This window comes from Periplaneta americana, chromosome 4, assembly GCF_040183065.1.
Source record: "Periplaneta americana isolate PAMFEO1 chromosome 4, P.americana_PAMFEO1_priV1, whole genome shotgun sequence".
Taxonomy (NCBI): domain Eukaryota; kingdom Metazoa; phylum Arthropoda; class Insecta; order Blattodea; family Blattidae; genus Periplaneta; species Periplaneta americana.
The window spans coordinates 56691325-56715126 of NC_091120.1; the positions used below are offsets into that span (position 1 = coordinate 56691325).

Consider the following 23802-nt stretch of genomic DNA (forward strand, 5'->3'; position numbering starts at 1 on the left):
AATAATGCCAATTTCTGAATACTAGATACGACAGAAAAGCAAATAAGAGATAAGGAAGCTTTCGCATGAGTTTCTTAATAATGCGAACATAACCACAAAATGTATATTGAGAAGTCAACACGGAGATGGAAACCTGCAGCATGACTGCGGCTGCAAAAGTAGCGCCTTGCGTGTGAACAGACTCGCAACCTCCAGTTGCAACTTTCGCAGCACTCGGATTGCGCAGCACGAAAAGTAGCGTGCAGCGCGCTACTTTTGGCTTACGTGTGAACACGACACGCAACTTTTGCAGCTGTAGTACAAAAGTTGCGCTGCAAAAGTAGCGATGTGTGACCGTACCTTAAGGCATCAAACTGCTAATCAAATGTTCTTTGTATTCGTGGAGGGGAACAGGCCTACCAACCAAGTAGGTTGATTTACTGATGATGAATTACCTTACAGCAAAGACGTTATGCTAAAGCTAAAGTATAGAATAAAGAGATATGAATACGACAAACAAGCGACGAGGTGGCCGAGTGGTTAAGGCGTTGGACTGCTAATCCAATGTGCTCTGCACGCGTGGGTTCGAATCCCATCCTCGTCGATTGATCAATTTTATTGGCTTACTGACTACTTATCAATTTAAAGTTATTACAAATAGATAATAAATTAAAATAAAAGGGTGGTTAAGGTATTGGCTACAATACAATGTTCTATGAAAATGAGAGTTTGAATGTCGTTTTTGTCGATTATTTAATTTTTCTGGCGATTTATCAATTATAAATAGATTATAAACAGATAAGAAATTGAAACAAAGAAACACAAGGTGGCCGAGTGGTTAAGACGTTGGCTATGCTAGTGTAATCTGTACGTGTACGTTCGAATGTCATCATTGTCGATAGTTAGATTTTATTGATAATTTATCGACATTGCATTATGATAAACATTTATTAGAACTAAATCATGAGACGACGAGGTGGCCGAGTGGTTAAGGCGTTGGACTGCTAATTCAATGTGCTCTGCACGCGTGGGTTCGAATCCCATTCTCGTCGGTTATTCAATTTTGCTCATGATTTATCAACTTAAAATTACGATAGACAAACAATTAAATTAAAGTTGAGGTGATCGAGTTAGGAAAGCTTTAACTAATGTCATGTGTTCTTCACAAATTGGTTCGAATTCCATTCTCCTAGATTATTTAATTTTACTGATGGCTTATCAGTTTAAAACTAGGATAAATAGGTAAGAAATTTATGTAGCTAAAGAAAAAAAGACGTAACCAAGTGCTTCAGGTGTAGGAATAATGACCGACAGTATTCTGCACGAAATAAGTTCATTTCATAAATGAGTTACTAATTATATCAGAATAAAGAGGTTAAGATGTGAAGGAAACACGAGAAGGAGATCGAGTGTCTAAAATGTTTCAATGTTATTGTAATTATAATGTGAACTGGAACTCAGGCTAGTCGTAAATTTCATTTAATTGGCGATTGATCAGCTTACAATTAGATCGAAGTTCTAATTTGTTCATCAGTACTTAGAAGAAAAAAGACATGGTGGCCGAGTGGTTAAGAGTTATACTTTTAATTGAGTGTGTTCTGTTTCTGTATCCACCCACGTCGATTATTTAACTCTATTTGCAGTTTTTCAACTTACGATTAGGGTAAACAGAATGCATCAAAACAAGAATATTTGGCCAAATAGTTAAGACGTTGGACTATTAGTCCAAAATGTTCTGCACGCTGAGTTCGTCTCCCATCCATGTCATTTACTTTATTTCATCAACTTAATATTAGGATAAGTACATCAGAGTTGCATATCAAAGGTAATACTCTTGTGCAGATGGTATCTGTCTCTCTCAGAGGTTAAGGCAGGATGGCCCACCTGTCAGTCGACGATGACAGTTAGAGCTAGCGGCTCTCCGGGCTCCTTAGGCTTATCACGCTACTAGTCCACGAAACGGGATCTGGCTTTATTAGGGGCTCAGACAGGATGACTCACCCGTCAGCATCGAATTCATGAATACCCCAGGTTTGCTGTCGAACTTGAATAATCATCACACAATGCTATATAAAATATAGGACGTACAATGGACCAAACAGTGCCTGTGTACGGATCGCCGAGGTTGCAGCTCTTGTAAAGCCAAGTTAAACCAAAATATGAAAGGTAATTAGGCTGCTGTTACTGCTCGATTCTCATCTTGGTCATGCCCAAAGGACGAAAGCAGATAAGGTTTTAATTATTGACAATAAGGGCATATGGTATACAAAATAAAAGATTATTATATTGTATTTCAATCATGTATCTGATGATGTCGTTTGGTACGACAAAAACGTTAATACCTAGAATAAATATGTAATATAAAGGTTCACACCAATACACAAGATGTTAAGTCATTGACGGAAAATATCGAATCATCCATTAGATATCAGATAGACTATAAATTGGTACAGGAAAGATTTCGAAATTGCTTAAAAAATGCAAAGACTCTACCAGGAGCGGATATTAACTCAGATCATGTTCTGCTGATAGGCGAAGTAGATATTCGTTTGGAGAAAATAAGAGGAAGATAGGTGGCGAAATTTGACATGGGAAAAACTGTAGAATGAAGAGGAAAGAAGAAAATTTGAAGCAAGTTTTCAAGAGAAAGCCGCTACATTAAAATCCACACCTGAGAATAGAAATGAGTACTGGACTCATCTAAAAAGCTTTATACAGAAAACAGCAGAAGAAACAATAGACTACAGAGGAGTGAGAACGATGAAACCTTGGGTCTCAGGGAAAATGTTGGAGAAGATGGAGGAAAGAAGAAAATGGAAAAGCATCAATACGGAAGAAGAAACTACAGGAAACTAAATAACGAACCAAGAAGAGAAACTGATAAGGCCAAGGAAGAATGAATGAAAGAGAAATGTAAAGAAGTAGAGGATCTAGAGAGAAAAGAAAGATATGATTTAATGTAGACCTGCCTCGAAGTAAAATGTTTGGACTTCACAAATAAGAACATAAAATCTATGTGGTTAATAGAAGACGAAATAGGAAAGGAAATAACTAAACAGATGGACGAAATATATAGAAGAGTTATGTGAGACAAGGAATCGTTCAGATGGCTTAGCTATAGAAGACGAAGCAACCGTATCAGAAGACGAAAAAGGATTTTCTATTTTAAGAGAAGAAGTTGAACTAGCGCTTAGGGAAATGAAGAATGGGAAAACAACAGGAGTTGATGGAATCCCCACTGAGTTAATTAAATGCTTGGGTGAAAACAAGAAGGAAATTCTATCATTATGCAACGAAATATATGAGAAAGGAGAATGGCCTGAAGATTTTACGGAGACAGTGTTGATTCCAATACCGAAGAAAAATAATGCCAAGAAATGTAAGGAGTTCAGGACTATTAGACTTGGCGAAGATTCTCCTGCGAATACTGAATCGACGTTTATATTTTAAGATGGAAAGACAGTTGGAAGAAGAGCAGTTTGGCTTCAGGAAAGGAAAAGGTACGAGGGATGCAATTGGACTACTACGAACAATCGATTTGCTCCCGATGATATGGCTAGTTTTTAATTTGTCTTTCTAGTGGTCGAACGTATTCTGTATACATGTATGTGAATACCATAGTTCATATCATAACATTGAAAGTAAAAGAAAGTAATAATGAAATCAATCTTATACGACCCTCCAAATACGCCAGAAATGTAACATGCATGGAAAAATTGATGCATTTTTTTTTAATTCAGGAGGTCATAATATTAATCCTTGAATCACATATTTTCATGTCTGACACAGAAAACAATGTTAACATTATTTGTTGACTAGTTTAATCGAAATTATTATTATTATTATTATTATTATTATTATTATTATTATTATTATTATTATTATTATTATTATTATTATTATTCTAAGTAAAAGATACTGAATAAGTGTCTTGTTTTCTTCAAAAGGAGTCACTCAGATTTAAGGAAGACAACATTTCTTAAGGATAGACACAAAGATCCAGACATACTGTCCGCTGTCTGGAATGTTACTATAATGGAAGGTAACAGCTGAATAACTATGCTGTCATAGCGATGACGTATGTGTTTGAATGTTGATTAATGTTCTTTGTAAATATTCATTACTATAATCCACCAAAATCTCTTCAGTGCTCTGCGCCATCCCACCTGTTGTAGCGTGTCTTATGTGGATCTCTCACTCTGTAAGTTATTTTCCTTATTAGTATTAAACACTGCTGGCCGATATAGGATTCTTAAGTCTGAAGGTTCGATATTTAAATATTGTATATTTGATAGGTTTCAATATTTTATTTAATACTTTTCGAGCTACTATACTATAGTAGAAAGCTAAATTTATTGAAATAATAACGAAAAATATCGTTGTCTGTCTGTGTACCCATGTGCAGTATTTTCTCTTGAATTTTCGTACGAATTTCGATCTTATTCATTTTTAATCAAACTTTGGTCTATAAAAGAATACAAAAAGCGTGTGTTTACTCCAAATCTGCTCTTAATTTTTTATTTAAGTTTATTTATACACGCTTTAACATTTAGGTCAAATCGCGTGTGTAGGGCCTTTGGCTATATCTGTAGACCGTGGACTATTGTCGAGTTCCTGTTTCTACTGGCTCGTAGTAAATTTTATTAATGATTATGACAATGGTGATTAAAGCGGTGATAAAACATGGCATGTAAATTTTCAATCCGGTATGTGCCTTTGTGACTGAGAAAAAACATGGGGTTTGAAATCAGGACCTCCCGAATGCGAGTCCATTGTGTTACAACAGAGTCATCTCGCTCGGTAAAGCTCTTTATTTTCTTTATATGGTTTTGTTCTTACATAAAATCACGTGGTAAATTAAATGTTTTAGGTAATACCGTACTTCATCACATAAAATATGGGTATTAAATATCCCACATTCCTCTTCCTTGGTAACACACCATTCATACTGATGAAAGTGACAATGAAATGTAGGGAAGGGAGGAAGGCATGAAAGATTATTTGCGAACCAGCTATATTTACGATATTCATCTAAATTAAAGCAACCTAGAAATGTAAAATATTCCCTATTTTAAAGTTATCTACCAGTATTAAATGAGCTATTTAATATATCCTACGTATCAGGTAAAGAGCTCGATACTTACATCCGTCGCACGAAATGAAAACGAATCATGATATTTGTGTTGTTAAGCACTAATAACTGTTTTAAAACTTCGCCTCAGGAAACATATTTTCATCATATTCTACCCTAGAGTTTTAGCCAAAATTTTTAGGAAAAATTTGAAGGAATTACGCGATAATATATGGTATATCTCCAAAAATATTCTTGTCAGGAAAATGCATTAATATTATAAGTAGGTCTACTATCACTATTATTATTATTATTATTATTATTATTATTATTATTATTATTATTATTGTAATATTTGTGGACTTAGAAAAACAAACTGGATTGGAACAAACTGACTCTACATCAGTCACAAGCTGGAAATAGAGGAAAGAATTCTGCTTCGAAAAGCACAACCAGATAAATTTGTTCCAAGTAGGATTTGAACCCAAGCCCCTCGTTTCACGGTCAGGAATGCTCATCGTTACTCCACAGCGGTGGACGTTATGCCAGAAATAGTCTCATATGTGTTTATATATTTTTATTGTTATTTATGTACAATGACTGGAGAGGGCATCCTGCGTGTATAAGACCCTAAGACGGCCTCTGGCTCAATGCCAGAAATGTCAATAAACTACTACTACTACTACTACTACTACTACTACTACTATAAGAAGTAACCGTTACCGAACACTGTCACAATTCTCGGCTTCACAGTCTCCCTCTCTCCTACTCTTTCAATGATTTATTAGTGTGAACTACAACTTTAAGAATGTGGTGCTACATTTCTGGGCTTCTGCACCATGTATAATATATGCGGAAATAACCAACGTTTCGGACTAATAGGTACCTATCGGTCCACCATCACGGAACGCAAGGCAACGGGAAGATATTAACGACTGGATTGTGTAGATCCAACACATAGGTTCTCTCTTTCTTGCCTGGCCTGTTAATGGAACCGATAATTTGCTCTGAAATGTTAATGCTGCCGCATTTACGACATTAAAAAAATCTCGAATTAAATAGCTACAGATCATGATCATGATATCATCATCATTAGCGGCAGCAAAGGCTGCTGTAACATTATAGAGGATTGAATTCTTTGGCTCGTTACGTTCCCATTTTCAATACGATTCTGATTCAACGATAGACATTAACAAAAGCACCGGAATTCATTGGTCACGTGGTCAGCATGGCGTAAGACAGCCGCTCATACTATTATATAGGTCAAGCATGAGATAAGAGACACACCATGGTCCTGCCGAAGATAATTAATCTTCACTACTAGATGGGAAATCGAACCTATGCCCGCTATATTCGTGGTCATTTAGTAGGATTGTGAGATTTTCCGAATTCAAATGAGGGACAGTTAAAACGTTTAACTGGAGGAAAATACGAGAAACTTTTAAGAGAGAGAAAAAAAATCTATGAGCATAATTTCAGAACCTATATTATCACAGCATGAAGAAGAAATACCTTAGTCTTGCCCTGTATCACTAAAGCTATTATACTACTATCAGTTTATTTTTCCATCGAAATATTTATTTTGTATTTTTTTACTTGGTTATTTAAGGACGCTGCATCATCTACTAAGTTATTTAGCGTCGATGGGGTTGGTGATAGCGAGTTGGTATTGGGCGAGCTGAAGCCGAGGATTCGTCATAGATTACGTGACATTCGCCTTACGGTTGGGGAAAAGCTCGGAAAAACCCAACCAGGTAATCAGTCTAAGCTGGAATCGAGCTCACGCCCGAGCGCAACTATGGATCGGCAGGCATGCGCCTCATCCTACCGAGTTACGCCGCCGGAAGGTTTGTATTAACGATATCCTGAATTTATATTGGGAAGATAATTGTAAAGGTTATGTTTGTATAAATTATTAAATATGTGTTGTATTTATCTAAATACACACACGTAGACTAGTCTTTGTTCCCTACAGAGGGAATCATTTAAAGCACTATTCGCGTCTTCACACATAGGCATACTACACATAATCCAATAGCATTAATTGCAGAAAAAGATTCTAATCATTCACAGACATTGGTTGAAAATATAATGCTTTTATCTGAATGAAAAAGATATAGCTTTAATAAAATGCAGCCTATTTACTTCGTTGTCATGTTGATAAAAACATTTTTAACAAAAGAATGACTATTTGCTGTGATATCTACATGATATCCATAAAAAAGTAAAAAATAATAGTAATAATAATAAAAAAATAAAAAATATTGGCGTCTATGAAACAGTGCCAGTATATACTAGGCCTATAGGGATTTTTTTTTTTTTTTTTAGCTATTCCTGCCTCAATTATGGCATATTCCGTACGATACGAAATACTAAACAATCCTACCAGAAAGCTAAAATTGAAACCATAAATGAGGAATAGACTAATTTTTTAATACTGTATATTTCTATCAACAAGAAACAAGAAAAACACAAAATATTATTTTTGTTAAACATGAAATTCGAGAGACTGTTCAATGGTTTAGAAGTATAACGCTTATTACAACTGCATCTTTAAAATTTGTCATTTAATATTCAATCTAGAGATAAGAAAATATAATGAAAGAAATATTACACAAAAGATGAAATGTCACAGAGACCTGCAGTAGTAAATTACAAACGTTTTAAAATTCGAAATGAAAACGATATTCTATTTTTTGTAAGCATAGATTGATAATGGGAAAAGATATGCTCAACATTTCAGGTTGTTATTGGGGCATATCTGAAATAAATTAATTTTCTTAAATTCAGACTCATCTTCGTCGAACATTGCAGGCTTAACATACAGAATGTCACCAAACTTGCCGAGTGTAGAGTACCCTTGATTCCGGTCCAGTACACTGTAGATTTACATAAACTCATTCACCAGCAAATTTCTGCTGTCGTAGTAGAGCTTTAGTGAAGATTTTTTAAACTGTTGTCTAAGTCAGGATAACTATTCACTTTACTTATTTGAAAGGCAATTTTGAGAAGTTATAAGAAGAGGCGTGCAAAATTTGTTGTAGGCCTAAGGCTGGTAAGCAAATACATTAAAAAGGAATAAATCATGACTAAAATATGACCTAAGTATAAAAAATGATGGGAATATGACAAAAATATGAACAGAGGCTAAAATATGCTAGTATATGAACAATAAAAAGCATCTAATTTCATCAGAATATGTTAAGACATGCTTGTTTTCTTACAGTGGAAATAAGGAAATGGGAAAAATTATAACACGGCATAAACACCCGGGTCCTACACATAAATTACAATTCAATACCATCAACTCATATTTCCGAGCAGAAACTGTTATAGGCCTTACCGCTGTCCATTCCATTGGAAGAATCCGACAGATTTGACGTCAAGCACGTGCCAAAGATCACGGAGACCAAAGTCACCATTATCACCAGTGTGACAAAGTTGACATTCCTTGGCACCATGATCGCACAGATATCAGTGCACGCAGACGAGGGCCGGATCTCTTCTTAAATTCTCTGTAGCACATCTGCTGGCCACTGGTTGGCTCCCAGCTCTAGCATTCACACGTACAATATAAAACAGAAAGAATTGCTTCATCACTAATCTGTTCACATACCGCGAGAAAACAAGATAGAAAAACACTGAATGTAAATCGCTGCTAGTCTCGTATTTTATAGCAAGTGGCTCCGAACGTACAGTCGGTGTCATTAGATTTGAACTGGATGTCAACTATCGCGATCGACTGTTCTTTGACCGGACGGTACACCATCAACGTTACTTTTAACAACGTTTATATTTCTTGGGAAAATTACGTCAGCATTATAAAATCAAATGTGTTTCTGTTTCTTTCTTGGGTTACTGGACAGTGTTTTATCACTTTTCTGATTTATGTACCGTTAAATATGAAGCTTGAGTGATTATACACTTTGAAAACATGGCCTATGGACGGACACAGTGAAGAAATAATAATTCTTAATCATGTGCCGAATGAAAGCACATTGAAATCAGGTAAACAGACCTCCTAAGCTTTTTCAATATAATACAGATTCTGCAAAATATAGATTCTGAAATTCTCACAAAATATACACGTCTTCAACATCACTAATACCGGAAAGTGGATTTAGATGTGCCGTCGGACTCTCTGTCCTGCGTATAGCGCTTTATCCTGAATTATCAGATAGGTTTTATTGATACTAGAGTCTCAAGAAATATCCGGGGATGAAACACATTAATTAATATATCTTTTTGTACACCAACATTACAAACAGCCTTTATCGATAGTCCAAATTGTGCACAATATCTACATCTGTTATCATAGTCATTAAATCCAGACGTTTCAGATGGGCAGGACATGTAGCATGTATGGGCGAATCCAGAAATGCATATAGAGTGTTAGTTGGGAGACCGGAGGGAATAAGATCTTTGGGGAGGCCGAGACGTAGATGGAAGGATAATATTAAAATGGATTTGAGGGAGATGGGATATGATGGTAGGGACTGGATTGATCTTGCTCAGGATAGGGACCGATGACGAGCTTATGTGAGGGCGGCAATGAACCTCCTTAAAAGCCATAAGTAAGCAGGTAAGTATTATCAGGCAGTACATCTCACTTGACGATATGTGTCAGAGGAGGAACAATTGTTTGTATGCATCTGAAGTCTGACTAGTGTAATATGTAGCTAGTTGGCGATGTATGCAATGGAGGGAGAAAGGAACTGGCCACCCTACCTCATTATCTCCTGGCCTAGTTGTCTCGTAAGTTGTGCCTTCTTGGTATCACTTGTGAGGTTCAGACCTATTTTCGGACAGTTGACTAAACAACAATCCCACATTATCGTACCTGTGAAAGGGGAATATTCGGGGTAAAAAAAAGAGAAATGGTTTGTAAAGGGGATAATAATTGAGTGCGTTTCCAGAGTCACGTATCTATAAGTAGTAATAGACAGTAGAGAAAACTGAAAATGGCAAAATGAAACAGCGATGAATGCACTACAAATTACAGATAAATGTTTCAGTAAATGGCCGAATTTGGGAGTGACGGATTTTCTTAATATTTATAGGGCACTAATAGAATCGAAAATGTTATATAACTTGAAATATGGGGGAGTAGAGAGACTAGTATAAACATCGATAAATTAAGAGCTAAGCTGTGCAAAAAATTGCTAAGTGTACCATGGAACGCGTCAAACTTGGCAGCTAGACTGGAGATGGGGGTAGATAGTAACCTAGGAATAATTCTAGAAATGACAATTAAATATTTATGTAGAATTATGCTGATGGATAAGTCGTCGATATTAAAAAATGTACATATTGTATTTCTAGAGAAAGCTACTCTAAATCAAACTGGTTAAAATAATTAGAATCAGAGGTAAGAAAATTAGACATAAATTGGGACTCTAAATGCCAAGATTATTGGAAAAACTAAAAGATAGAGAATACGAAATCTCAAAACATGATCTTTTTAGTAATATAACGAACTTGAATTCATTAAGGTACTATAGAGAAATGGAAACTTTCTGGAACAGGAAGAGTAAGCTGTATCAGATTAACCACAAGCGAAGTGAGAGTAGGGCTAGCCTGGTGGACATTAGGTACAGTACTTGAAGACTCAAAAATAAAGAGGTAAGGATATTTGTCCCCTATGCGGGTGTTTTGAGGACGCAATACTCCTAAAAAGCACAACAACAAATGACCTGAGAATTAGCGGAATACAGAATAAATTTTTGAAGATAAATGAGAAGATAGTTTTAAAAAATCTAAGTGGGCCATTAAGCATTAATAAGCAAAATAATTTAGAAAACATTTCTGTTCAGAGTTAAAATTAGATGGGAAAAAAAGAGAAAGAAACATAACCACTTAATTCAAAATAGATCTCATCCGTTACGGAAAACATTGATGGGCCTTTGGGTCCGTCTCGCACATTTTGTAACATTTAATTATAAAACGCAGCTATTTTTGGGGTACTTAATAGTCTGAATTTAGGGATGAATTTTTGTAGCCCTCTGAACAGAACCGTAAATTAGTTCATAAACGTCTTAAAGATTTTTGGGACTCAATTCCAAGCGCACTCGAATGTCATTACACCTTTCATCCGTAAGTTTTTTGTTTACAACAATATTTTTTTTTTGTTACACACAGATTCCGTAATCTCTACTTATGAAGAAGTTTAATTATAAGCGTACGATTGTGAAGGAACTTGTGTTTTCGGACATTCGCGTCTCGCTTCAGTTTCTTGTCATCTTTCTTTCTCACTAAATGTTCCACAATGAAAATATCTGTGCTACAGTAAAGCCATTTCGCATTCTTTATTTGTCCTAGCTCCATACATGCAGAGACTGGAGGTAAGTATGTACAGTAGTGGCAAAAAAATCAGACTGACCCTTGTAGCTGATTTCAGAGCCTTGTTCACTCCAGAGCACTATAAACTGGTAACTAAGACTTTCGTGGTTCGAATTCTGCCTGGGAAGGAAACTTTTTTTTGTTCCTTATTCAAATTTATTCCCAATATTTTTCGATTGCAGCGATATTTTACTACTTAATTAACTTATTATTTCCAGCACATGAATTTTACCAGCAATCGAAAAGTATTGGGAATAAATTTGAATAAGGAACAAAAAAAAAGTTTCCTTCCCAAGCAGGATTCGAACCACGAAAGTCTTAGTTACCAGTCTATCGTGCTCTGGAGTAAACAAGGCTATGAATCAGCTACAAGGATCGGTCCGGTTTTTTTGCCACTACTGTACAAATCTAAATCCACATGCATATCTCCTCGTATAGTCGGGAAGTGTGAAGACTTTCGGTCTTGAGATAAGTCTCAAGAGTTCTGCGTCTGCTTGAATATTCCGACTATATCGATCTCCAAATTAAGCGGGGGAAAAAGCAAACATAGAAACACGATACTGCGAGTATGTGCTCGAAATTTAGTCAGTTTCGTTTTAAGCAGTTCTCTGTAGCGAAATGGCGGCAAGCTATAGGCCTAAATGAAAGTACAGATTTGAGAAACTATTCTCACGCATTTTTATGCACTTAGAACCATGAAGAAACAGTATTTTTCTCTAAGGGAAATAGTTAATTTCAACGACCTCTGATGACTTCTTGGTGAACTATAAGTTTAGGAGGTATGTCTGAGCGTGTATGGACAATCAATCAATTAACTGGAGGTAAGTCTGCACACATTAAGTCTCCGATAAGTTTTTGTTGTGAGCATGAGGATCTTACCACTCACTCACAAATAATATCGCAATGAACACAACACGCGACCAATACATCCTCACTCCACCGAACTGGAGTGATTCCCCGCCACACCTTCTTACAACATTCATGATGTGTGTGCGACTGGGAACACTTCCGCTCGCTGAATCTCATGGTAAGCCTAATATCGGTAGGATTTTTTATTCTGTGTTTGTTTATTCTTATGAGCTATTTGTTGGATATTTAAAATAGTTTTTCATTTTCTTCCCATATGTTTCCTTTTTCTGTCAGTAGCTCTGCAATTTCATTCTCTTAACAGAAATATTTTCTACGAAAGTAAAATATAAATATATAGTTTTATCTATCGCTGGTATTTACGACATAAATTCAACGTAACCTAATTTGTCACTGCAATTAAGAGACGGTGATATAGTAAAAATAGGCTAGGGTGAAGTTTTGGAGGTAATATGGATTTCCGATGCTGATATGGAAGGGCCTGGAGCTCGGACTTCGTCTGAAGATGAGACCTGGCTCTATCACAAGTGGCCCACCTGTTGGACTTGGATATTCACCGCATTTTAAATATGGCGCAGATTGTGCCAAAACAAGCCTAACCGCAAGGATACGTCCTGTCCAGCCCTCGACAAGCCAAGACGATCAAGAGACAATAATTTGATCACGGATATTCTTGACCATCAGAGATACCGTATAAGTCACTAAAAAGTCTGATTGTGTGAGCAAAAAAAGAAATTCAGAGTGAGATTGAACTCGACTGCATTAATGTTGACTGTACGAGAGTCGCTTAGTACATATGTACATGAACTAACAGTTAAATGAGGAACATGAAGTGCTAAGGTTATTTGATGTCGATGCTACTGATGATAACACAGCGTACAGTTGTGAATCATTGGGCGGGAAAACATGAAACGCGGAAGAAAATTCAATGTTGCACAGCTTAATAAATTATTTAAAATACATTATTAAATCAACATTTAAATTTCACTTATACTACAGAATTTCAACTGGCTCATCTTATAAAACCACCCAACCAACCATAAAATACAGTATGATATTCAATTGCCATTCATAACAAGTATTGCCTAGCAACCAACTTCAATACTACATGTCACTGCATTGAAAATCACAACGCAGAGCTATTTCAAATTATGCGTTCATGTGAAGGATATGAATCACTGATCGTTTCCTCATTTAATGACACTGAGTCAGTACCATATGCTATTTGTATGTAGGAAATGACGATCATACATTTCTATTCCTAATATGTGAGATTTAATTTGCTCATAACCGGGGTTCGTATGCCAGCGGGACCAAATGGAATTTGTGGTTAACAAAGATGGCTCTTGGTAGTACGTTTTCGCGGGATACTTCCGTTTTTCCTACCAACATTTCATCATTGATCCATTAATAATAATTAATAATACTTACTTATGGCTTTTAAGGAACCCGGAGGTTCATTGCCGCCGTCACATAAACCCGCCATCGGTCCCTATCCTGTGCAAGATTAATCCAATCCCTACAATCATATCCATGGATGGGCAACTCGTACTCACAAAGTGCTAAAAAACCTTGAAAGAGAGAAAGACAGACGGAGCCAGCGGCAGCAGTTACAAGTTGTTTGTAGTTTTGCTGCAAAAGCAGTTCACTGCCGCGGTGCGCTCTGGCGGCTCATGCAGATGGTCGTGATATCTACTCCATGATTTGAATTTCAGAATGACGCACGGTACAATAATTATATAGTAATTTTAGACAGACTGTACCTAAACACACATAACAAAATTATATTATTTCCTAGCTTTGTAAATTAGTTTGGTACTGGAAACACTACCGGAATACAACCTTTTCAAGAGACAACAAACATAGCTGCAACACTTATTTATTATTATACTATTTGTTAATATTTATTATTATTTATGTCTTATTTGAAACATAGAACGCGAGAATTTACAAGTCTTTATACATTAAAGAGTATTCCTCTGTTCTCAGAAATGTAATAGTGTGTATTTGCAAAGAAACACAAATTCAAGGAAGTATTTTTCACATGTCACGGCAGATGCTTCTAAGCTCTTTCTGTACATAGAGAGCTTTTACACTTCTTTCTTGTATCAAACTCTGACTCAAGTACATACAGTATATATGGAAGCAAAGACAAAGAGTATACTTGGAAATTTTGACTTAGGCAGCATTACGAACAGTTCGATTCCTGATTTCGCTGCAATCTGAGTGGCGTGCTGTTCTGTAGATTTATCAATTCAAGCTATAAACTTTCAGGATCTTCTATCGGCTGTAAGCCAAAAGGATTTCAGAAAAATCTCGATTCCTTGTCAATTGTCACTGTTTCTCCAAACTTACCAGTGAATTCTGCTGTAGGTCTTGAAGTAGGGTCTTATACTTGATAAGAAAATTTTCTTATCACTCTTCAAGATAGTTTATAGTCAAAGAAAGCGAAGTTGTCTTTGTTCTACACGATACTACCACATTTCAAATTTATCCATAAATGCTCTTAGCTAGTCGATCATATGTCGTGCAATTTTGTAACTCGCACGCACAACGTGCTAACGATATTTGATATCAGTCTCACCTTGTTGATATCCCATTTTTACCTTTAGCTATTCTAAAGCAAATCTAGACAGTATTTCTTTACTAAAACCTTCACTGTGTTTATTTGTAACATAAAATGTCATGCGTAAGAAAGTGTAATAGAACATAATACAAGCTTTACCTCCCTTCTTAATAAAAAATCTTTATCTTTCGACTCATCACTAAAGGGAAATGATCTGGGGATTATATTGTTTTTCACTTAAAACGAGCCGCCACTTACTGCAGACGCGAGCAAACTTGTATATAGACACTACAGTACAGAGTCCGTTCTACCTGCACTGAGATTGTGTTCACACTTCGAGAGCACGAGTTGACCACCCATGATCATATCCCACCTCCCCCAAATCCATTTTAAAATTATCCTCCCATCTACGTCTCGGTCTCCCCAAAGGTATTTTTCCCTCCGGCCTCACAACTAACATTCTATATGCATTTCTGGATTTGCCCATACATGCTACATGGCCTGCCCATATCAAACGTCTGGATTTAATGTTCCTAATTATGTCAGGTGAAGAATACAATGTGTGCAGTTCTGCGTTATGTAACTTTCTCCATTCTTCTGTAACTTCATCTCTCTTAGCCCCACATATTTTCCTAAGAACCTTATTCTCAAACATTCTTAATCTCTATTCCTCTCTCAGAGTGAGAGTCCAAGTTTCACAACTGTACAGAACAACAGGTAATATAACTGTTTTAAAAGTCTAACTTTCAGATTTTTTGACAGCAGACTAGATGACAAAAGCTTCTCAATCGAATAATAATAATAATAATAATAATAATAATAATAATAATAATAATAATAATAACCATCATCAACATCATCACGACGCAGTGCTACCACAGTCTAGTATATACAGTCGCGAAGCTCAATACGTAGTAAATATGCAAACATTAGATAGTTGCTCACCACTCGGATCGCTAATATCGCCTCATTACAGGCAATGCAAAATAGTACCGCCACAGTCTATTGTTTCTAGCACCCTCAAAACTCAAGCTTCGTGACTGTATATAGTAGACTGTGGTACTACGCTATGTATTGTAGGTAGCCCTTCCACGATGCAGCGATGACAACTGTGCGAAGCAACATGGTCCACAGTTACTCGTACAACGTGTCGCTCCATTTTATAGAGGCAGACGCTAGGTTGAATGACGCAAAACCATTTATTTACCGCATTTAGTGCATTATCATTATCAAGAACATGACAACATTTTTCTCATTATACAGTTTTACGCGTTTTGCAATAATGCTCTTCATCTGTCGTGTTGGGAACGATAGCACTGTTTCAAGCCAATTTCTTTTAACTATCACATAAAGGTAAATGTATTCTCATTAGACGCCATGACGGGGCATGAGGGGCATGAAAGTAGATAGGTAGATATCCATGCTTCCATAGTCTCGGCATTAGAAAGGGGTAGTATGATTGGCACCACGCTTGAACTGCTTTTTATACCCGTTGAGAGCAATGTGAGTAGATTTTGGTGCCTTTCTGGAAGTTTTGATAACAGGGAAATTTCCATCACCACCCGGGCTATGGCTAGCCATTGATAGTTGCTCTACCAACTATTCTGCGACTCTGACGTGAAAGATGTGCACAAATGAAACAATCGACTATGGACCAAAATAAAATGATTTTCCATTTCTGGATTGCCATAAAAGCCAATACCAAAAGTGAGATATTTGATTTTACTTGTAAATGTTACGTCTTAAATAAATTAATATAACTCATTTATACAAATTGAAATGAAATAGCCATTCGTATATTGTAATCACTCCTAACATAATTTATTTACGTAGCTGTATATGTATATACGTATGTATTTTATTTTAGTAGGTTATTTTCACGACGCTTTATCAACAGCGTCTGAATGAGATGAAGGTAATAATGACGGTCCAGCACCGAAAGTTACCCAGCATTTGCTCATATTGGGTTGAGGGAAAACCCCGGAAAAAACCTCAACCAGGTAACTTACCCCGACCGGGAATCGAACCCGGGCCACCTGGTTTCGCGGCCAGACGCGCTAACCGTTACTCCACAGGTGTGGGCTGTATGTATGTGTATGTATGTATGTATGTATGTATGTATGTATGTATGCATGTATGTATGTAGGCCTATAAGCCGACCATCAAGACTTGGGTCTGGTAAGCGGCGTTACTCCTGTAACGCAATCGAATTCCGCGATAAACACGTAAGGCAATATAAAAGAGATACAGTCATTAGAATTAATAGTTCAGTTGCTGCTTCTAAGCAAACCATCGACTTCACTCGCGAACCTTGCTAAAATGGTGAATGCTAGATGACCGAGGACGACTATGGACGACTTATATTTGCGTATATAAAAATTCATAACATGCACTTAACTTAAAAATGTAAAGGTTTATTTGATTTTAATTGAAGTCATTTTTTTTTTATTTCCGTCGTGGGTTTTCCCTGCCTCTCACTAAAGAGTTCAATTATTCTGCTTGTGCTAACAATTCGTATCCAAATCACGTCCTGTTAACAGCAATTTATTACATACTCTTCACGTATTGTAATGTCACTTGTCACATAGATTTGTTTATCGTCAAAGTGTCGCCAAGAGTTGTGATGCGACTACACCGCACGTCTGTATCTGATAGCATCTTTGTATTCAGCCTTTAGTGAGTTTATGTGACGGTATCTTGATTTCTTTATCTTGATACGGCATAACATTTGTTATGTAAAGGAAAACATTATGGAGAAACATTTGAAAGACGCTGTTTCAATATGATTTTCATGCATTATATTTATATCAGATTAACATTCATTTTAAAAACAAAAAACAAAAATTATTTATTTATTTAACCTGGTAAAGATAAGACCATCAGGCTTTCTCTTCTCCTCTATCAAGGTCTACTTCCTCTCATAAACAATATCAAATATTTGTCACTGAAACTTCCTTCTATAAAACCAGCAGATCTAGGTTCGATTATCGAGAGCTTATTTGTCCAGTGCAAGTGATCGAATCCCTTGTCTAGCGAGGACAGCGACTACCCACCTCGCCATTCGCTCTATCGGCGACTCTACCTACTACTGTTCAGTAGTGCTTGCGACATTCCTTCCCCTCATGTGGTGGCTATTAGGTTACGTTCATTTTCGATTTTTCCACTTCTGAATTTTCCTATGTTTCTTCAAAATGAAGGTGAAAATCAGATTGAACAAGTAGCCAACAGGGTTGGAACTCACATACACACTTCCTCTCAGCTCCAAATTCCCTTGCAAGGACGTTCAATCGCATATATCTCAAATGTTTCTCCTTCTATTTCCTCTTCTTTCAATATCACTATCATTCGGTCATCGATAGGAAACGGACTGAGTGTCTGTCCTGTCTTAAAAATGGTTTTGCGTCAAACTGGTCATATAAATTATGTACAGACTCTGAATGTAACTGCTTGTGGATGCCTAATGTTGGTCTACAAACCTCGTCAGAAAATGAACAAAAGATCTCAACCCTTGAATAAAGATGAGATAATGATTATGATGGTGATGACGGTTATAATAATGAGTACCAAGCAGTAGCGGCTCGCCGTCAAGAAAATAAGTGAAGTGCTGTTCACATAAACAAATACATGAACAGTTTTACCAATATAATGAGTGGGCCTACTATTAGTAAACTACGTGCAATTTTAATAGTTCTAGAACACATGCAAACAGGAAAACTAATTTATTTCAGGACTCGCCCAATTTCTTGCATACAAAGTCAATCCTCCTATCTTTTAAAGCAGCAAACCGTCGATGATGTCTTCATAAAATGTCTGAGTTTAACTGAGGGTGGACAGTATATCTCTATGCAAAGCTATGGTGCTAATGATGAAAGTCCCTCCTGTGATGTAGCAAGCCGAGTGAAATTTTCAATATTTTCAAACAGAAAAGCTTCTTTCATCGGAAGAACTTTTGAAGTTATTTTATACAGCTTCTCTATTTTCTTAGCACTTTTTAAAACAAAGAACAAATGGAACTGTAGATCGTCAAGAATTTAAAACATCTTTTTATCCTCATATTTCAGTCTACAAAACGACATTTCTAATAAATTACAAACTGTGTCATTTTCGGGATAAATATTTCGCACTCATTTATCAACATTTTTTATGTACTGGTACCTAAGTACTCATATTTATATAATAACTATAGTGATTAAACATATAATATATGCTTAGATGTAGGATTAATACACTATATACACTTGTCACTAATATACTTTAAATACATTAAATAAGTTAATATATACGTACACAATATTAAACTACTCGTACATGTGTACATTTACGCGCGCGTTAAACTTTCAAATACAAGAGCTTGAACAAAACTGGCGAGCTCATGAGAAGACATCATACACGCCGCAGAAAACAACTTTTAAACTTTGCTAATGCATGTGTGGTGTATTCCTGATAAAATAACATAAAGCCAGCTAAGTTACCATTGCAGTTCTCCGTAACTGAAAGACTCAGAAACGCACTTCACTCATACAATCTTTCTTTAGTGCGTGACGTCACGTTACCATGGAAACCATATGCTGTATGAGAATGGGAGCCCAAGTAATTTCACCTCTACAGTATTGTTAAGTTCTAATAGACACCGCTCGGAGCTAGTAACAGTTGACATTATTCTATTCAGCGGACGGTTACAGGTACTATTTATACAGGGACATCATTTTATTTTTACTTCAATTTTTATTATACCTGAGTTTTTTAATGCACTTCACTCCCACCCCTTTTACGAATGAAGTTCAACCGTCTTCCACACAGATCCAAGTCATAGTAGCCTTACCGTCATAGTACGTTCCAAAAATATGTTCGCGTTTTCCAATGACGAAAGAGCTTTCAATATTGCATCATTTTCGCAAAGGTACTGTCGTCCATTTGCCTACGTCGCATTCCGGTTTTCTCCACCAGCTTCTATTCGCCTCTCGGTAAAGGCTAGTGGCTGGGCTGTCTTAGCTCTTTTCTGAGAACATTAATTTCTGTTAGGAATTGGACATATACGTAATATTATACCCATACAACTGTATAAAATAACTTAAATAACAGGCCTCGTTAAGTAATTAACTGTCACGTGATTTCCCTCCTTTCTACGATCCTGCGACATAATCACTTGGATGGACAGTAGATAGAATGTCTGAGTAATTTTATCTTTTCGGATCGAGCAGAAGTGAAGATTGAATTTACAGTACGTAAGATACTCTTTTATAGAGTAGGTACAGAATTATTTCAACATGAGTTAGGCCTACTAGTACGAAGGACGAAACTGGTAATTGGAATTACATACATTAATCGAAATGAACCGCCACCATTTTGAAAAATGTGTTTAAATATCCATATTATGATTATTTTCAATTAAACTTCATTCTCTATAGTGTACGCTAATGTGCTATAGACACTCTAATATACACTGCATAATGAATACGTCCATATGGACAGCTCAGTTCGTGAGTAAAAACACTCATTGTTAATACTGTGCTGTATTCTGATTAAACAAAAACCTAATGAAAATTATCAAACTCAAAAGCTTGATATTTCATAGTTCACGTAATTGGATTAACTACTTTTCTTCCCTCCTATACCTAGTAAAGTGATTTGTTTGTATATTACGCCATCGAACTCCAGTCATGGAAGGGGTTAGCAACCGTTGATTCAAAGGTATAGGCAGGTTAATATCAGAAATATTAGTAAAAATAAAATGATGTCCATGTACAACCAAACACTGTTCAGAACGACTGAAAAAAAAACTTCTTTTGTTTTAGAAATACGTTACCGGTAATAACTGGAATTAATTATTAATACGAGATAAAATTGCGTTTTACACATAAATAGGTGAAGTAGTTAGTACTTCATCTACTTCACCTGAATAACCGCCCCTGGTACAAAGTGCATAATTTAAAAGGGATAAAATGATTTATTTTATTAAACACAATATGCACAACTTATTCACCTTTCTAATTACTTTTATTTATTCTGGAGGCCTGGCTTCGAACCTCACAGAGTAAAGGGTGATTGTGGTGTGTTGGTGGAAGGATGATAAAAAAACTGCGAGAAAAGGGAGAACCCCAAGAAATAACCATCATTAGCCATTTTATCCACCACAAATTCCAGGTTATCCAAGACGAGAATCGAATCCGGTTAGCCACGATGATATGTACAGCAGCTAATCACTCGGCCACGGTGATATTCAGAAAATCAGCACTGTTTGAGATTAATTTTCAATAGTTATGGAAAGTTTGTCGAAATGAAAATATATTTAAATGTGTATCTTTTAATCGACTATTTAACGACACTGTATCAACTACTAGGTTATATAGGTGAACTTGGTGATATACAGATGGTATTTGACAATATGAGTCCGAGAATTCGGGAAGAAATTACCTGGCATTCGCCTTACAGTTGGAGGAAACTTTGGAGAAAACCCAACCAGATAGTCAGCCTAAGCGGGAATCGAACCCACGCCCGAACAAAAGTACTATCAATAGATAATTATCAGACTGCAGAGCAGGGTACAGAAACTCATTAAGTTACGAACGCAGTGACCACTGCGTTGTGTAGATCGAGGGGAATGGGAGATGAGGAGTGCAGTTAGTCCTTGCCTCAACATGTAAACATTCAGTCACAGTAGGCCACAAAATAAACGTTAACGTTTACAAATATAATGTATACGGTGCATTTCTAGTACAAAAATAATTGCATAACATTACATGTTTCAATTTATATTATACTGTACATGTTTTAACAACATAAAATAATTATTTGTCTGTGAGCGGAAAAGAAAAAATATACAGTACTTACATAAAATACATTTCTTCACTATTCAATGCCCCGAATTACAAGGTACATTCGCAACGTATCAGAAGAAACCTTTTTACAAGAAACGCTTTGAAATATTATTGAAAGGGATGTTGGCATGTACCAACATTATACACAAATCTCGATGAAATTCTTTTTTATGTTTTATATCTGATTTTGATGTTGAATGCCAGTTTCGACTGTATAATTAAATATTTTCCATGTACAGTATCTTTTGTTATTACACTACTTTTGAAATAATCGAGCTCTAGCTGTCATACATTTTTAACAATTTGCAAAATTCAGTGTTTTTTTTTTTTCCTTTAATAAGAAAATATTCCTTTCTGAACTTCTATATAAGTTCGTTCTAAAGGGAACGCTTGGTGCTCTTAATTTTCGACATATTCCTCAGTAATGTGAATTATAAAACATAGAAATGCTTGTATAAATAATCAAATAAATAAATGGAAAGAAATAAAATATAGCTACTTGTTTACTCACAGGATCTCTAGTACGTGTGGTGATTGTAAGGACCCACGCCAAGCAGAATTAGAAAGGCGGTAATGTAATTTCTTACGAAACCAACTGTAGTCTCACAGTGTCACCCACCCCATGGGTCATGACGTTATGTATACTCCGTGCATTCCAAACTTCAGTCCCGCGAATCGGTGACCCTAGTCCGCAGTCTGATAATATAATTATGCTACCGCCTGAGCTACGCCGGTGGCGTGTATTTCTTAAGGAAACGCTTAATTGAAGAAACTATGGCTAGGTTTATTGTTTTTTTTCAATTGCATAATTAATAGACCTATTATTGCAATGTAATAATTTACATTCAAATTTCATGAACAGTAATTATGTAAAGATAAACCGTCACTAGACATCCACTAGAACACAAGTTTCGTGGTCATATCGTCATTATGAGGTATCACTTAGGACAATACAAGTCAAACATGGGAAAGAGGCAAAAACGAATTGGATGTGAGCAGATAAACAGCAATTTCCTTACCGGAAATCGAACCCCGATCCGTTAGATTTGTAGTCGAAAATACCATCGCTTGTGTCACAGCCCATCTTAACAAAATACTAAGTAATGATACACTTTATAATACTGAAATTCACTCATGATAAGGAAGATGAAAGATTTACCTCTCGTTTTCTATTAACATGTACAGTAGCTATCCTCTTCTTTTCGTCTCTCCACTACGCGTAGTTCATCCAGACTGCTGGCTACCTGCTGTCTCCTTCCAGACTCCTCCTCCACTCTCTTAATAGGAAGCATTTTGAATGCTCAAGGGTTCTTCTTCCCATCAGCATCACGCCTATTTCCAAGCTCCTTATCATTTCATTCATGTTCTGTAAATGAAGAATGAAGTTTATATATTGCAGTCTTAACACGGTCAGTACCATTGATCAGTAGTAATGAGTCAATAATTTAATAATAACAGTACACCAATATTTTAGCGACCCTATACCATCAGTATTACTGTCAATATTTCTGGTCAACATTAATGTGCTTCTTGTTCAGTAAAGACAAGCAAGTACAATGGGTCCTAATAAAAGGAAGATGTATTTAGCTATTAGTCACAAAACACAGAGTTAAAAGGAAACAAGTTGAGGATTGTCTACAAAAGCGAAAGATGAATTTTCATATGAATTTACTGCGGGAAAAATCTGATGTAGAAGATTACAAAAAACTATTTCCGAATGAGTGACACCATTGTCTATCAGTTCAGCAATAAAAAGGTAATAAACTAGAGAAATGCCGAATGATAAATAGTTTTATTAATAATGCAATACTTGTTTATTACAGAAATTTTCATTATCAGATTCATTCCCCCATATATGGGGAGAATAGTCGTTCTGAGCAGATACCTCAATTGAATGATGTTTATGGTTAAGTTCAGTTTGTGGACTAGGTAGATGCATAGAAAGATTGGAAGTTGAAAGTTGTGTTGTTGAGAGAAACAGGAACTTCTGTTTTGTGTTTTCTAACCTTAAAATTATTATGACTGTTATACACTGTAATGGGAAGGATTAAGTTGACTTCGATACCACAGTAGCAGTTCCAGTCCACTAGTTTTACAATATTACATTTTTTTATTTTCCTAATATTTGTTCAATGACAAAATAATGGATCACAAAGAACGTA

General features: G+C 36.1%; 1 protein-coding gene and 2 non-coding genes across 4 annotated transcripts in view; 2 read left to right on the forward strand and 1 right to left on the reverse strand.

Annotated features, from left to right (window-relative positions):
- LOC138697819 (extracellular matrix organizing protein FRAS1-like) overlaps positions 1-22915 on the reverse strand; it is an 89844-nt gene extending 66929 nt beyond the window's left edge. Inside the window, exons 1-2 of one of the 2 annotated variants that reach the window (XM_069823350.1) lie at positions 22800-22915; positions 8394-8603 (exon numbers count right to left, since the gene is read on the reverse strand). In XM_069823350.1, coding sequence (XP_069679451.1) covers positions 8394-8511 — 118 coding nt within the window. In that variant the 5' untranslated portion in view covers positions 8512-8603; positions 22800-22915. Of the gene's footprint in view, positions 1-8393; positions 8748-22799 lie in introns of those variants that run through there. The other variant, XM_069823351.1, reaches the window with a different exon arrangement.
- TRNAS-GCU (transfer RNA serine (anticodon GCU)) lies at positions 502-583 on the forward strand. The gene has a single exon. It is a non-coding gene; the product is annotated as a tRNA-Ser (tRNA).
- TRNAS-GCU (transfer RNA serine (anticodon GCU)) lies at positions 950-1031 on the forward strand. The gene has a single exon. It is a non-coding gene; the product is annotated as a tRNA-Ser (tRNA).
- Positions 22916-23802: the final 887 nt, after the last annotated feature.